The 17,369-nt window shown below is 40.9% G+C and overlaps 1 protein-coding gene across 2 annotated transcripts in view; it reads left to right on the forward strand.

The window, feature by feature from the left end:
* Positions 1–16,688, forward strand: part of DHRS12 (dehydrogenase/reductase 12) — a 28,278-nt gene extending 11,590 nt beyond the window's left edge. The window contains exons 5-10 of one of the 2 annotated variants that reach the window (XM_040584061.1): positions 246–327; positions 10,595–10,656; positions 11,432–11,536; positions 12,091–12,181; positions 13,570–13,707; positions 16,300–16,688. In XM_040584061.1, the coding sequence (XP_040439995.1) occupies positions 246–327; positions 10,595–10,656; positions 11,432–11,536; positions 12,091–12,181; positions 13,570–13,707; positions 16,300–16,427 (606 nt within the window). In that variant the 3' untranslated portion in view covers positions 16,428–16,688. Of the gene's footprint in view, positions 1–245; positions 328–10,594; positions 10,657–11,431; positions 11,537–12,090; positions 12,182–13,569; positions 13,708–16,299 lie in introns of those variants that run through there. The other variant, XM_040584062.1, reaches the window with a different exon arrangement.
* Positions 16,689–17,369: the final 681 nt, after the last annotated feature.

The raw sequence follows: 17,369 nt of genomic DNA on the forward strand, positions 1-17,369 counted from the left end.
GACTTAGCTCTTTGTTTACTACCATGTGTGACGAGCCATTTCTCTGAAGATCCTTCTTTTTGTAAAGAACCTTTATGATCATCAACAGAGTAGTGTGATTTGGAGTAGCAAGATTTATTAAAACAGTTTGTAGCTTTATGTTGCAGTGTCAGGAAACAGCAAACTAACATGGTCTGCTTGTATGTGTGAATTTGTTTGTAGGTATTTGTGTAGATACATTTTTGTTTACAAGAGTTGTCTTACAGGTCAACAATGCAGGTTGTATGGTGAATAACAGAGAACTGACTGAAGATGGACTTGAAAAAAACTTTGCAACAAACACTTTGGGTGAGTATTGAAAGCTTAGTTCTGAAATATACTTAATTTGATTATGCAAGTATGTTTTTTTACATCTGGGTTCATGAGTCACGTATTCCTGCTCAAAGAGGGACCATACCATTGCTATGCCAGGGAAGAAGCAGGAGAGGAAAAGAAGTATTACAGCTAGTTTGGAGCGTCTTTTTTCACTTGTTTAGTTCTGTTAATTTCTCCATTTCTTTCATTTGTTCTCATATCAGTGACTTTATTTAGCATAGCAGTGGACAAATGCAGATAAATTTACTTAAATTGATTCTGAAATTTGCTAGGGAACTTTGTTCCAAGCAGTGCTGCTAATGATGCTCTCTTTAATAAGTGTGCTTCTATGGCTTGGATAGAGCTTGGAGCATGTTCAGATGTTTAAAAAGACATTCAAATGTTTCAGTAGGCTTGATCAGCCCTGTTTGATGTGACAGAGGCACTGTGTAGGAAGGCTGTGCCTTATATAGTGCTCTGGATACTCTCAAACAGATGCAACATCTAGTCAAGTGATTGAGCAGTACTGGGTAAGTCTTAGGCACTCCACATATAATGGGAATACCCCATGAACTGTGTGGTGAAGGTATAACGTGGACAAAATGAGGGAAGCAAATGGGAAGGGAGAGATGTGGATGAGCAGGGAAGACAATGAGCAAAATGAAAGGTTCCCCCACAAAAGCTGTGGAAAAGACGTGAGCAAACAGCCAGCCAGCAGTGGGAAGAGCTGCCTGCTACCACTGATATCTGTAGAGCTGAAAGCTGCACCTCTTACAAGGAGAGTTGTGGTACTTGCATCAGCTGACAGTCCTGACACTCTCTTTTCCCCCCTCTGCCTCCATGCAGGGTAGGTGGCTTTCTCAAGAGACTGTCTTTTATATATTTAGAAGTGACACATTAAGGCGGAATTTTGTTTCTGTATCTTCCTCCTGTTCATCAGTATTTGGGATGAGGAAGGGGGAAGCTTAGGCTATAAAGATCAGGCATTTATAGAACTAATATAGCCTGGAAACCACTGCTGGGTTTTATTCTTAGCCTTTTTCCTGTGTTGCTTCCTTAACTCCTATTTGCTTCTGAAAACTAACATTTTTATGTATAAATGTATTGTGCTTAACTGATATGGTGCATACAGCTTATTTTTTCTGCAAGTCTAACTACATTAAACTGACAATTAATTCAAGTATAAAGGCACAGATTCATTTTCAAGTTAAACTTCTGCTAACATTCTTCTGTTTCTTATGGACAACATTCAAAATTAATTTTATTTTGCCATCATATTTCCCCTAGCTAGAAGTACAAGAACTTCTACCTTGAGACATTTATTCACCTTAAGTTAGTTTAACCCCCCTGTGGTCTTTCAAACAAAAATCTAGTGATGTGCGAAGGTGCAGTTCTTCCAGAGAGAAGCAGAGTCAAACAAAGGCAACAGTATGAACATGAAAGCAAGTTTTGGTTTAGTTTTAAACATTAAGGAAATTAATTGCTGAGGAACTGTGCATCACTTGAATTAGATTTTATAACACAAGTAGAAGCAGCAAGTTCTGCTTTCCCAGCTGTAAATCAGCCTCATTACAGATATACTGCTGCACAGAGGAAGCAGAATTACGATTGTAGTGAACTAGGAAAATGCCTGTATTATCTTTTAGGAATGTTACATATAGATCTCCTTTATTCATCTGTATATCACTTACTGCATGAATGTATAGAAAGGTCAAGGAGGTAATTGCACATTTGAGCAGATAAGGTGAGACAGTTAAGTCATCCTCTATTGTCCAACTTTTCTGCAGAGTTCAGACAAGGACCAGGTTGTTTGCTGAGACAGGTTCTGTCTAGGCAACAACAAGGATTAAATTTTGAAGCTTTTAGAACTTGGTTGAGTGGGAAGGGCCTGTCTGCAGGGAAAAGTTTCTGTGCTTGCAGGTCAGACACACGTGAAGGACCAATGCTATCAACAAATGCAAGAGTTTTTCTTCAAAGTCAGAGATGGGGTAATAAATCACATCTGCTGGAGTTATAGTAGAAGAAAGCTGTATGGAGAAAGGCCTGTCAGAGTAGATGCTGTGTTAAGCAATTTCCCTAAGCACTAGGTACCTTTGGGTGTGCTTCGCTTTGAAGAAGTTATTTCTGTATCAGTTAATAGGTTATAGGTTCCCAGAGAAAAACTTGGCTAAATTGGATATGGCTGGTACATAGGCTGGCTGTAAACTAGAATGTGGTCTGAGAGAACAAACTAAATTCCCCCCTCTGCCTCTTTCCCCAGAAAAGGTAATGCCTGAAGGGTGACATGGGCTTGAGACCCAGACCCCTGTTCTGAAAATCTGCAGTTGTCTGCCTCGGCAGCAGCATGGAAGCAGTAACTCATGACTGCCTGATTTCTGCAGAAATAAGGTGGAATAATATTAATGCTTTTTTCAGATCTTCACATACAGGGTGTTCCTTCCATCTTTCTTCCACTGTCTGTTTCTACCCTTGGATCTTAGCTCTGGTCTAGCAAAGGAGTGTGTAGGTTGTAACTATCTAAGAATGCAAGACTCTGAAATATAACATGCTTTAAATGCAGGGCAGAGTCTTTGAATTCTGTATCTGATATCTGATTAACATTTATATAAGCTGTAGAATTGCTCATTTAGGTGTCTGAAATGCTGTGGTACTTTTAAATCCAGTCTAGGAATATTTTCCTCTTGACTGACTTGTTAGTCTGTTTTCGAGTATAATGGGTGTTAGAGTTCAGTTCTAATTGATCATCTGTCTTGTGAAACATACTTTATATCCAAATCTTTTCTTAGACATAAAGGGACACAAATGAATGCATAAGGCCTCTGGTGGGTAAGATGAATATGTAAGAAAATAATCCTAGTTAGAATATAAAGTAAACTTCCCTTAATGTGAAATGCCCATGGCTGAGTAGTTGAGGATGGCTCACTGAAACAGGAGGTGCAGAGTCCTCTCTACGTGGTGTTGGAATAAACAGGTGGGTGAAGGTTGTGAAAATGCAAAATGCAGGTTGGTAGTTCAGGTTTTGTGTAGTTTGTCTGACATTCAAGATCAAACTAAACTGCTTTGAGCAGGCAGTGGCAGCTGTATCTGTGCTGGTGCCTAGCATCCTTAAAATGAGGCTCAGGCACAAATGCCATGTGGTTGCTTGTGTTTTTATTGTTACTGTCACATGAAATATCTTACCTTTTTTCCCTGCTAGATCCCCAAGAACTGTTGCTCTGATTGCTGGAGCTCAGTGAAGGTGCAGAGAGCAGAGTAGCTGTTGGAGCACTTAGACTGTAATGTGGGAGCAATAGCCAGACATGAGTCTGAAATGGCGCATTGCTGGTTGAATCACACCTTCACTATGAAACTGAGCAACTGGCTTGGGGTAGTGTGGGCAGATTTCCTGGGAAGCTGCCAGTCCTGATGGGCGTATTTTATTTGTATATCCTTTAGTTTGTGTGTTATTGCCCTTACGTTTCCTCCTGCGGGCAGGCCTTGTACTCAGGGTTGTATCTACACAGGAGGTGGGCAGTGACAAGCAGTCATTTCTTCTGATGAGACTTGCAGACTTCTGAGTCAACACCTTCTTTTTAAATTTATTTTATTTTACTTGTTTTAGTAAAACTCCCAACAAAGACTATTGAAACTGGCAGTATTCAGTCATTTTGGAAAAAAACTGTCAGCATTGGTAGGCAAGTGGAGGCAGCAGCAGCATGTTCTTATTGAAGCATTAGACAGTCAGCTGAAATGATCCTGGTTCCTCTATTTCATAGCCTGCCTCACCTTACTTTTACTCAACACATCTTCTTGCTTGACATGGAAAAATGGCATATATGTTACATTTTTATTGCTACTTACTAGCCAAGGGGATGCTGAAACACACTCAGGGATAAATAAATGATGCTCCAGTATGCATCTTTTCTTCAGGCTAACACACTCTCATGTTTTAATAATATAGCCATATAAACTTACTCTGTGCAAGAAGGGGTAGGGCCAGAGGAAATGAGATGTTTTTCTACTACTGTAGCAGTACAGCCCATCCATGGCAAACTGCCTAACCTGTATGGTTATTTGTCAGCCTCTTCCCTGGGTATCTAACTGGTGCTTCGCACAAGCCAGTGTGGCATGATGGACTGTGTTCCGAACTACTCGGAATTCAGGCAACTTGGATACCAGCTGTCAATCTGCCATGAGGTCAGCACCTGATCTTTGGCAAGACAGCCTCACCTGTGAAAAGACTATGATACCAATTTTCTTTCTAAAGAGCTTTGAGACTTATGGATGAGAGGTGCTACATGAAAGGATAAGGTTGAATATAATTGCACATCCACTGTCTGTACCGAAACCCAGGTTCTCAGCACACAGAGGAACCCTTATGAGCTGAGCTTTGTAATTCAAGGGAAATGTAAACCTTTATTTTGTCTTCATGTTCATTAGCTCTTCCTATACAGTCTCGGTTATTACTAGTGTGGTGGAATTGGCCCTCAGAGACAGTACACTAAAATCTTCATTCCTGATCTTGCACTAAGGAAACAGACTCAGGGAGGTCTCTTACTTGCGACTGCAGAAACCGAAGGCTTGGAAAGATAACCAGGTCAAGGAAGAATGTCAGCTTGTTCTGGGTTTTGGTTTTTTTGGTGGTGGTGGGTTTTGCTTGTGTGTTGTTGGTTTTTTGGAGGGGAGGTGGGGTGGGTGGTTTTTTTAAGACTTGAACATAAGAAAAGCAAGCCAATTTAACCAATTTTTACCAGATGAATGAGCTATTGAAATCTGTACAGTAAAAGGTTTTTTCAGGGTTTTTTTTTTGTTCCCCTTTTTTTCACAGTTGAAATAACAGTGTTCCTAATAATACTGCAAAGCTCAGGCAGATGGAAAACTTCACTGAGTGTAGTGCTGGCTGCCTGCCCTTATCTGAATGTTAGCAGATTAAAAACCTCACCAACAATTTACCACTAATTGCCAAATAGAACATCAAGCAAAAACTATTCTAGAATCCACCAAGACACTTGGGTCAGCAGTAGTTGTATCATCAATTAATTTGATGTTATAAACAGGTAGTGGCTTTACAATATTACTTCTGCTGGAACCATAATTTTCTTTATAAATCAATCTTAAAGTACAGGTTTTGGGGTCACTTTAAATCTGTAAAGCAGATAGGAGTATGTGTTCTACTATTATATGTGATATCCGGTTGATTTCCAAGTCTGAAATGTATGAATTCGAAGGATTCTTTCAGGTCTTAACAGGCTAAATCTTGAGTTAAAACAGCAGCATTTGAGAAATCTGCCTTTGGTCTTTGTTTATATTTTCCCTTAGGGCTATTCTGTGTTCTGCTTAGTTTCATGTTCTAGTACAGAAAGGTTTGTAGCCTTCTGTGGGGCAGACTAGTGTCTGATACACTGTAGACTTCTGCCCCCTTCTTGGGGATAGCTTTCACTTTCGTTGGGCCCTGGTGGAGATGGTGAGATGCTCAGTGAACCAAGTCTCACAAGAACATGCAGAGTGACCTTCCCACAAGACCTAACAACAGTGTTTTCCACAGAGTCCCTTCAGCTTCTACTTCAGGTCATGTGAAAGGTAGCGTAATTTTATTTAGGAGTTTATGAAGCAGACAGGCTGATTTTTTTTTTTATTTTTTTTTTTTAGTTTGTGGTTTGTTTTTTTTTTTTTTTTTTAAATAACGTAATGTACAAATTGAATGTTTATCTCCATAGCAGCTCATTTTCTATACTCACATCATTAAAATTTTGCTCTGTGATTGTGAAACCACTGAATTACTGGTCATACAGGTTGACAGGGGAGTTCACTGTACGGAGTTAAAAATGGGAGTTGCTAATTAGAGCACAATATTGGATTACTCAACTAAGTTGAGAAGATCTCAATGCAAGTGAAGCAATTACAAAATGGGCCACAAGGGAACGCATGGTGATTCAATTTATTGGTTTGTTGTGGGTTTTTTTTAGCAAGTAAACATGAAACATATTAATGTGATCAGCACTTGGGAGGGAGTGTGTATGAACAAACTGTGTTCTCGTTAAGTGCTGTGCTTATTGCTTTTACTGGAATTACCATGTGTAATGCACAGACTGACAACCCACACTGTCTAATCTACCATATGATAGAGTTGGTTGAATGGTGTGTAATGGTTGAGTTGCTGTATCCTTATAGGAAGGTTTTAATTACACTGTATTGTACAAGATTTCCTATTATGTGAGCTCAGCTTCAAGACATAAAACCTACAGGAATATTTCCAAAGAAAAGCAAATGTTGAGAGGATGTTTATCTTTAAAGAAATTGTGCATCAATCCCAGGAGCCTCTTTAACTGGAGAAAATATGGCCAGCAAGTACTGTGTCAAAACTCATTACACAGAACAGGGCTGTAGCTTCTCCGTGAGGTTTTTCTAGTCAACTCTTCACCTCAGCAGAGTTCAGTGAGGGCAAGATGAAATCCTGGATGTGGGGGTGATGGACTGGGTGGTTACTCACCCTTTTCTGCATTCCTGCTGCTTCTGAGCAAGCTCCCAAATTCATCTTGCTGGTCTCCTTTGTGGCACAGCAAATACTCCTTTTCAAGGGGAAGTGTTGTAAACTGTTTCACTGCAAATTTATTTTTTTTCCTCCCACCATTTCACCAGTGGGAGTCAAAATTTCAGGCCGTGTAGAGAATATACATTCTGATGGTAGAAAAAAAGTGATATATAAGAGTCTGGCCCCTGTCACACAGTCATAGACGCAGGTAGTACAACTGTATGTCCAGCACTGCCTTGTAGGTGTACTCACAGCTCCCTGCAGACTCGTAGCTCATCTGATCTGAGGTGTGTGTGAGAGAATGGCTGCGGCTTGAGTTTCTGTCATGTGAGTAATTCAAAGTAGCCTGCTGTTTTCCACAGGCACTCAGACCTGTGCAAGAAGTGGGCCATAGTCCAGGAGAACTGTTCAGACAGAAACATCCTGCTCCCAGTTGCTGTGTGTCCTAGAGGGCTCTCAGTTCCTCCTCCGTGGTGGATACAGCTGCTGAGGAACAGGCACTAGGAAATGTGGTGGCCTCAAGGCTGAGCATCTCTGTTTACAGAGTATCTGCTTGAGGCAAGGACACACTTTTTGCAGAATCCCCCTGGAGTAGTGGCAGTTCTTGTTTTGTGGGGAAAAAAGGTCTTTGTTTCTGGTAGAATCCTGAAGGTCCTCTCAGAGGAGGGGCATGATCATCAAGATACTCAATGCTTAATGCTTTCATTGCAAGGCACATCGCTGTTGATCATCACCTTTTCCTCCATGCACCTTTGTGTTCACTTTTGGTCTTTTTAAACAATTTAGAAAACCAAAGCAAAACTCAAAAACCCCTGTATGGTTTAAACACAGTGATAATTAAGAATTAATCACATTTTATATGCTTTACCATTTTTAGCTAAGCTCTGTGGGAGGAAGTCTCTCCTTTAACAGGCAAAAATTATTTTTGTGTCAAGGAAGCATACTAGAACGCTGAAGTCTTGATTTTGGAAAGGCAGATGTCCAGTACACTGATATTAATTATCAGTTATTAGCAAAAGGATATACAATTTGGATGTTGTCTTGATTTCCTTGAGTCAGGGAAGAGGGAAATATAGTTTCTTCTACCATATCAGCCTTGGTTTTCCTTGCATTTTTTTTTTTTTTAAACTAAAAATACTAAAATTTTCCTTTTTTGCTTTTTTTTTTTTACTGGTAACGCAGTTCATGTTTTTATAAGGACTGTGGCAGGCAACACATTAATCTGCAGCTTCTTCTTTTACTTAGAAATTCATTTCTATATTACTGCGTGCTGCAATACAGCTGTGCTTGGCAAAATACATGCCATGAGGTACGTGGCTGTGCCAGGCCTCTACACTGCTGCACTTAGCATTCTTCCTGTTTGTTTAAATGTAACTATCAAGCTGTGTGCCAGCTTTTGCATGAATAAAAATGTGGAGTTTTCAATTGATGATGATGTATTTCAACGAGAAATATACCTTATTAATAAGGTATGCTTATTCTACTATTATTATACTAAATTTCTTGTCCAGGCTGTTCTGCCTGACAGACCAGCCCATGCAAACAAGGACATATAATATCTAAGTATATTTGTTAAAGTACTAAGGAGTTTGTGTTTGAACACTTCAAATGGGGACAATAGTTGGTGAAGTATTTAGTAGCTGGAGAAATTAAATGCTTCAGTTTTAATGCCTGATGCATCACATCTATGTGTGTTTTGAGATACTAGTGCTTAGCATAGGAAGCTGAGATCAAAACTGGTCTTTTTGTGCTCTGCCTCAAAGCAAATTTGCAAGTGGTTTTGTGGGGCAAAAAGATGGAGTGCTCTGGCTCTGTGGGATTTACTGAATTCTTAATGAACTTGAGAAAGAGGGGAGATGCTGGCTTTGCAGTTACTCTGTGGTTTTAAATAAGCACATAAACTTCTGACAAGCTGTAGCTGCTATAAGCAGGATTTTTGGCACTAGGCATTTCTCTCATCCAGCTGGAAAACAAAACAAAAGTCAGTTGTTAGTGAGGCAATGTTAATGCATTCATCTTTGCATCCCTTTAGAACTAACAAATCAACATGAAGCCCTTTAAAAGCGTAAATTAATCTGCAGGACAGTAAAATGAAGCATCGCCGTAGCTGGTGCATTGCAGCTCTGCCTTTAGGAGATGCAGCTTATTTAACCAAAACATGATGTTACTTTGCATTTGAAGGGTCAATGACAAATCAAAATTTAATCCAGGCTCTCAGCTTGTACTGAAGTGATTTTTTTTTTTTAATATATTTTTTTATTGCATCGCAGCAGTCTCCCGTGACAATCAGCAGTAGTTCTTGTCCTAATGATGTCATCGTTCAGTCTTCCCGCCTCTACCAGGGGAGATTATTATTCACTGGCAACTGCCTTTGCTTGTGTTTTCTGCTGAAGACAGGCTGTGTTTACTCATCTGCTGTGCATTTGCTTTGTTTGAGTTGCCAGGGTTTTACATATATTGTGTGCATATGGATGTTCCTCTGATTATATAGAGAAAATGAAGACTGCTGTGGCTGATGGGGGAACTGAATGGTTTGTTCACCAAGCATGTAACATGTTTCATTTTGGTAGCATATTTATAAACATGCTGTATTTTAACTGGGTGATCTCGTTGCCTCTGTGGAAGTGAGGTTATAAAGACACATGCTGGAGTCCTCATGTCTAGTGAAAAACACGGCCTCAGTAGCTGATGGAAAAAGTTTATCACTGACATAGAACTGTTGAACTAGAGCCATTTGTGAAGAGATACGAGAGAAGTATTACACTTGATGCAGAAACACTAGACTAAATGGGGCTAGATTCACTTTGAATGAAGCAATTTTTAAAATACGGTTTAAAGGGAAAAAAATTAAACATTTCTGAAGAGACAAAACCAAACCCAAATCCCTGTTGTTGCACTTGGGCGGGTGAAACATCATGAGGTGTGTCTGAATCAAATATACTAGCGTCGAACAATGTTTTGAATAACAAACTTTGCTGGTCATGGTAACAGCTGTAATGGAATATATTTGTGTGGTGTGTGCGAATCTATGCTAAATGAACATGATCAAAGTGAGGAAGGACACAGTTAAGTTTCTGCAAGTAATCTTAGCTCAGCCTTGGGCATGCAACATTAATATTTTTCCCCCTAAGGATTCCTTATCTTCTGTAATAGTCATGCTGGGGATTTAAGAGACAGTTTTTGTGTGCAACACAAATCAAAAGTGTCAGTGTACTCTAAGTGATTTCACAGCGTGAAGGCAAAAATGGGCAAGCCTCAAGTGCATATGCAAGGCTCTAAGAAACACAAGCGTGAAGCACAGTTTTCTTCTCTTGTTCATGACCCAGCATAGATACATGTATATTTACCACACGTGGAGGGGAAATGCATTCCCTGTTTCTTCATTGGCATCACCCTCACCCCCCCCCCCCCCCCCCCCCCCAAGGAAATTCTTATCTGAGCTATTTTGCCTTCAGAGTCACGGCTGAATGTAGTGAGCAGTTTGCTTTATGGGTACAATAAACATAAAAGTCTATAAAATAACCGATGTGCCTTCGGTAAGTATGCAGCAACGAGGGCCGCTACAGGTTGAGTTGGCATATTGCAGGTAAAACAGCGGGGGGGGGGGGGGGGGGAAGAAAGGTATCTTCATTAAATTCAGATCAATTTTCAGAAGTAGACTTTGGGTTTTGGGTTGTGATGGGAAGGGCTGGGAGAGAAGAAAGCTTTTTTAGAAAGAAAAGTTGATGTTGGTGCTTCTCTGTCTTTTAGGAACATACATTCTGACAACTGCCCTGCTGCCCCTCCTGGAAAAAGAAGCTGATGCCAGAGTGGTGAGTCTGCTATGCTGTTGAAAAGCGGTGTTTTACTGTTCTTACTTTCTGGTTTGTGACAGCATTTCTTTGACTGTGCTAGCAATACAGGATTAATTATAATGCTGTAAGCATCTTGAGAATCCTCTGGGATTTTGCTAACAACCTCCTTCTCCAAGGTAAAACTCCTGCCCACAACCCTCCACCCCTCATCGCAAATCAGAGTACAAAACGCTTCCTTTGGAAACTTCCCCTTTTACTTTCCCTGGGGCAAGGCATCTCCTGCAGTGTAGTGCAAAATGCCTATAATAGGAGTACAGGCTTAAAAGAACCTCACAGGTCTTGGCATAAAGTAGGACAGTGGATACTTCTTTTTTAAATGAAATTTTTGAAGTTTTTGTACAATCTCTTGTTTCCTAATTATATAATTCGATAATAAAAATATATAATAATTTTAATAATTTGATAAATGCTAAACATATAAACTACAAATAGTGCTATCCTGCTATTTTCTTTCTCCTGATTACTTTTCAAAAGGAAGGAGCACGAAGTTCCCTGGAGGAGTCAACACCACTTTGAATGAAAATCACTTTCTAAAAAATATTTTTTCTTCCACCTCATTTCCAGGTATGTTCCACACATGAGCACAAGCATAGTGCTAAGAGCGTGCAGAAGAATCCTGCTCCCTAGGGACTTCCAAATATGGCCTGAAGATAACATTACATGCATGAGCAAAATTGTGGGGAGTTCCTGGTTTTGCTTTTCATTCATTTGCTTTTCATTCATTTGATTACAGATAACTGTCTCTTCTGGGGGCATGCTAGTTCAAAAATTAAACGTATCTGACTTGCAGTCAGAAAACGGGACATTTGATGGAACTATGGTGTATGCACAAAACAAGGTACGGTCCATGGTTTTGAAAACAAAGCCCAGCACTTGTTTGCTAGGCAGCTTATACCATCTGCTTTGCAAAAAGCCTGACATTCACTGTTGCTTTCCCATTGCATCCAATTCGTGCAGAGATGCACCAGTAATAATATTCAGGAGTATGATGGCATGCACCTGTGAGTGCATACCATCTTGCACAGAGAACATGGCTAGACTTGAATTTGATTTGATATAAGTCTCAAGGGGGAAAACTGTCTTGTGCTGACAAACCCTTCCTGCCTTCTTAGTTCTTACCGACACTCTGCAGCAAGTAGACGTGGTCAGTAAAAGCAGTGTAACCACTTTAAAAAGTAAGCTTGTGGCCAGGATATGGATTGCAATGACCATGGTGGTCTCTGAAAAAATTATCCAATAAATTCAATCAGGATGAGCAAGGGTATATTTTCTGCTCTATATAAACATCCTGGTATTTACAGCACATTGGGTGTAGCTTATCTCCCTGGGAACTAACTTGGTGGGCAGGCTATTGAACTTGATACTAGTCTGGCTCTTTTTGCTCTGTCCTAGAGACAGCAAGTTGTCTTGACAGAACAATGGGCAAAAGCTCACAGAAACATCCATTTCTCTGTTATGCATCCTGGCTGGGCAGACACTCCAGGTAACATCCGCTTGATGCTATAATTTTTTTTCGTTTCTGGATTAGTCTAAAAGCAAAGAGAAAAGAAATTTTCTGGTAGATTTCTCCAAGAGGTGCAGTGATGTCTTGGCTCCCGACTGGTGTCTGAAGTAGTTTTGTACCCCCTTGGTAGCTCTGTTCTGTACAGTGTCTGCTATCTGTCTATATCCAGAGAATAATAATGGGTAACGAATGGTTCCAGCCCCGCACAAATGCACAGCAGAGCCATAGTGCTTTAAGCTAACCTCTAAGTTACATTTGTAGTGGGACTGTTAAACACACAGAGCTTCTGCTTTTGCAAGTACCAACGCGCAGACATTGGGAATTTGCAGGGGCATACAGGAAAATGGAGTATGCACCACTGTGCAAGCCCTGTCCCTCTCCTTTTCCTCTGAACATTTACTGCCATCAAGAAGCAGTGTTTGGCCAGACAGTCCTTTGTCTGAGCTGCAGCTGTTCTTCAGTGACTGTGTCTCAGCAGGAAGGCCAGCATCAGTTATCCAGTATGCGGGGTGCATTCTGCAATGTGTTACCAGCCCCTAACACCCGAGCTTTGGATGCAGACCAGCAGTCTGATCTCTAGGTCTTTTCTAGGGATGCAGTTCCCCAGATTTGCTTCTGATGGCAGAAATATTTTCCCTGTCTACTTTATACTTGAAAACTGCCCTTTCCAACTAAATAACCTAGTATTTATCTTTCTTGGAAATATATTTATTTTTGCAGATCAGATCCTCTGTGAATTTCAAACCTAATGAACCGTAAAGGTATTCCACCTTAAAGTTCAAGGACTCTCCAACCTCCAAAAATAAACAGCTCGGGGGATGGGCTTTCAATCATCACCTGTTGGACAAAATAAAAAGAAACCATGGTTTAAACATGAATTATGTAGTTGGTTTAGGTACTGTTCACCATACAGGTTTTAAATATAATGCTGCAACTGGTTTCCTAAAACTGTTGAGGAAATAAGAGCTAAAAATCCTGTTAGAGTACTTGGGTTTTTGGTATTTCTGTTTCTCCCACATCTTACATCTTTGCAGTTTAGAATGGAATAGGCTCAGAAACCTCTCACTGATCTTATTCTCAGCTCCTACTAGTTTTATCCCTGTAATTTGACCCAAACAAACAACTGGTGGATCATCTGGCAGTTTAGCACTATTCCACCACAAGTCATTGTAGCCCTAGCTATGGGGAAATAATTTTTTCTTTCATAAACTCCTGAGATGCCTTCTCTTTCTCCTACATTCACAATTTCAATTTTAAGCTGCTTTAAAAAAAAAAAAAAAAAAAAAAAACCAAAAAAAAAAAACCCACAAAAACAAAAAACAAAAGTCTTGCATGGCATACCACCATTCTGGTGTTATTTCTTCTAGCTGTGAGATCATCAATGCCAGATTTCTACCAGAAGATGAAGAATACCCTGCGCACAGAGGCCCAGGGAGCTGATACTGTTGTATGGTTGGCAGTAGCATCTGAAGCAACAAAGTTACCGAGTGGCTTATTCTTCCAAGGTAAGTTGGCATTGTTTTACATTGCGAAGCAGTGGAGATCCCTAAGCTGCCTGAACTGTGGGATCCCTGTCTGGCTTGGAAGGTGATGAAAGGTCAACCAGGCAACCATTGTTCAAAGGATAAAGCATTTCTTCAAATTGTTCCAAGACTAAAGGTTTACGTGAGCATTGTGCAACCAGAGAACAGCTGTGTTATGTTCCTGGTTTTGTCCTCTAAAGTAGCTGATAGAGACTTAAAGCATTTCTTTAGGGAGGGTTGGGATTTTTTAAATGAAAATGGCTGTACATAGGTCTGTGCCAAGGTAAAGTGAATCACAGCAGTCAAACAGCATCTTTTATGATGCTGGGAAACTAGCATCCTTCTCACAGAGCACTGGGGGTTGGCTTTGCTTTGACAGGCTCTTCTTCCTACTGTTTCATGCTAGTTAAAACTGCCAGTTCCCCCTTTCTCCAGTCCTGGGCAGGGACTTGAGCACAGTGGCATTTCTGGCACTCTAAGCTTAGGGAATGGAAAAAATAGGGCAGAGCCTTTCTTTTCTCCCAGGCAGATGACAGACATCTAAGTAGAAGCAGCTGTAGGCATAGATGTCTTAATGGTCACGCAGGTCAGTCCAGAAGGAGAAAAGAAAGCATGGGTTAATTGCTTACAGAAGCCCAGTACTTTTGTTGGATGTGGCACTCAAATCCTGATTCACTGAATTTCTAGGCGGAGCACGCAGGAAGCTCAGACCCTGGTTCCAGAGTTGGTTTGACTTTGTCCCATCTGTCCCCTCCCAGGTAGTCACAGTGTTGTCTGACAGATATTTAACCAGACCTCTTTCATGTCATCATGCGGTGCATGCAGAAAACCCACGTCCCAGCTAGTCAGTCTTCTTTGTAGAACCAGGCTTTGCCTTTTTCAAACTCCTATCACCTTCTTCCGGTCCTAATGCTCCTGCTCAGTTGCTGTCTCTCTAGGTCATAATTCCACCAGGCTCTTGCTTTTCGTCTTTGTCTACCCCCAGCTTCAGTAAACAGGGAATGTGCCTTGGCTCTTCAGCTATAGCTATTGACTCTTGAGAGCTTTGGCCTTGGCATGACTGCTCTTGAGGCTGCAAGAGAAGTCCTGTGCCTATGTCCTGTGCTTCTCAAAGAGTGAAGAAGTCAGTTATTTCTCTCTCCTACTGCCCTTTGGAAGCCACAGCTTACTATGGGCTGCCTTCAGGCTCAGTAAAGGACTTTGTGAGCAGGAGCACTTTACCACAGAGTCTGCTCTTCTGGTCCTTGACAGCCATTTCCTGAATCAGTCACACCTTCCCTCCATTTCCTCCATTCTTTTATTCTGTTCCCTTTAAGTGCAAACCAAAGCCAGCGATTTTTTTTTTTCCTGAGGAAGAAAAAAAGGAAGTGAGAACATGACTCGTACAACCAGAATTCTCTGCATCTGCCAAAATAAATAAAAAATGTTTGACAGAGTTCTGCTTTCCAAAGACTAGAAGCATCTTCTCTGTGATTCTGAACTTGGCTTTCACACATAGCTCCCAAACTTTAGCACGAGCTACTGGAAGCAGGTAGGAAGCAGTTTATATTCTGTGTGACGGAGAAGGGAACATTCCTCTGAGTGTTTCCCTCTCCTCAGTTTTCCATGAGCAGAGGTTTCATGGCTTGTGCAGCCAGTTACAACATTTACTCTTAAGAGAGCAAACAGCTTTGCTCCCCTGGGAAGCCTGATATGTTTTCAGAGAAATCTGCTGCCCAATGTTGCAACCGCTTGTTCTTTTAGTCTCAGCTGGCTACTGCAGAAGTTGGACTTATTTAATAGACTAACAGTGCTGCACGAGTGCTCTGACCGTTGTTTCATAGACATCTGAGAGCACTGTTCTAATGTTCCCGGGCTCTAGATACCAGGTTTTTCAGAGAAAAATCCCTTTGAATGGATGGTGATACAGCTATATTTACACAGACTGAGGAGTATGAGATTTGGAAAACCAAGCAAAGCATCAAATGGAGCAAATTTGGTCACACATCTTTCTATTGGATACATGTTACTTCAGGCAATTGAGCAATTAGCTGAAGTTCTTTAGCATTTAGAATTTAGCTGTTATTTTTAAGGATGAAAGTAAGTATTTTAAGATTGAAAATAATCCAGACTACAAAGTCCCAGCTGGAGAATTTGTGTAGCACCAGAAACTTTACCTAGGAGGCAAGGAAAAACTTGCTGCCAAAGCATCCTCTGCCTGCAACAGCAATCTCAACTTCTTGGCCTTTGTCTACAGGAGTTGGACTAGTGACAGAGCATGTGTAACACCGCAACCAGTCCTTCCTTCATCTATACTGTCCTTAGCTGCAAATGAGGCCTTGCTCCCCAGTCTAAGTCATGTTTGTCTAAAGGACAATCATTTTAGTTCCAGGAGACAAATGAAATTAGTTTCATTTCTGGTTTAGAAGATATACTTAACTAACATTGTTTACAGATACCTAGAAGGTACATTTCATGGCTTGCAGACCATCAGGTATGTTTTGGCACTATAAGGCCTTGCAGAAAAATCTCCAGAAGAGGTAGTTAAATGTCACCATAAGGATTTTTTGTTGTTGTTTTGTTTTGGTCTTCCAGACAGGCAACCAGTCCCTACGCACTTACCCCTGGCAAGCACCCACAGTCCACCTGAGGATGAGGAGAAGCTAATGGAGGTGCTGGAAGAGCTCTCCCAGAAGTTTAAATCTACTTCTTCAGGAACTTAGTATCACTGCTGATACAGTAAAGCTCACACAGTAACAGTACTGTAGCGCGGAGGGGAAGCAGGATGTCATAGGCCTAAAATAAATTAGGTTCAGGTTTTCACATCATGGGGGAGAGCGGTGTCTGTGCCATTTTTTCTTCTGCTGTGGAGATTCTCTCCCATTGTGAATATGCACATGCTTTGTCAAGACACAGTAAGGTTGTGTTCTTTGCTTTGGAAGAAAAATTGGAAGGCATTAAAATAAACTCTAAGGCTTTATGAAGTTACCCGTAATCATTTAAAACACCACAGAGAAATAGAGGAGTGTACCTTCAGTAGCCCTTGTGAAGGACTTCACGAAAGAAGTAGTAGATGTTTTAAACAATGTTTAACCACTCTATTCACAGGTTGGTGGCTTCCTTCACTGTGTGGGGGTGACTGGGCTCTAACTTGTAACTGGGAAGGCAGGAACTCTTGTATTGCCTGCTTAATTTAAATGGAAGGACTCCTCACGGCCTTCAGTTTCTATAAATCAATGCTGGTATGCAGAAGTGATCTGCTTCCTCATGTTTAAACAGAAAGAATTTAGGAATGCTGCCAAATGCTTTCCACATTATGAAGCCAGGCTGAATATTATCCCATTTATGTCAAGACCCCATGAAGTAGGATATTTCAACATATCCCACACCCAGGCATGGCTGGATCCAGCGGAGAAATGGCTCCATGATTCCAGGCATGAAACGAAGTAACATACTAAGCTGTATGTGCTGACCACTTCTGTGAAAGATCAAAGGGAATTGCTTTATCATTCTGAATGGATTAAGAGGGAGAAGGGAACAGTGTGGGGCACAGGTTCTAGAGGAGTCCACCTCCTGACAGGAGGGCTGTATTTTGCCTGGAGCTGTTCCTTTCCAGGCACAGAAGACGGGATTTGTCTTACCTGACCTGTGGACATTTGAATTAC

Source organism: Falco naumanni, chromosome 2, assembly GCF_017639655.2.
Source record: "Falco naumanni isolate bFalNau1 chromosome 2, bFalNau1.pat, whole genome shotgun sequence".
NCBI lineage: Eukaryota > Metazoa > Chordata > Aves > Falconiformes > Falconidae > Falco > Falco naumanni.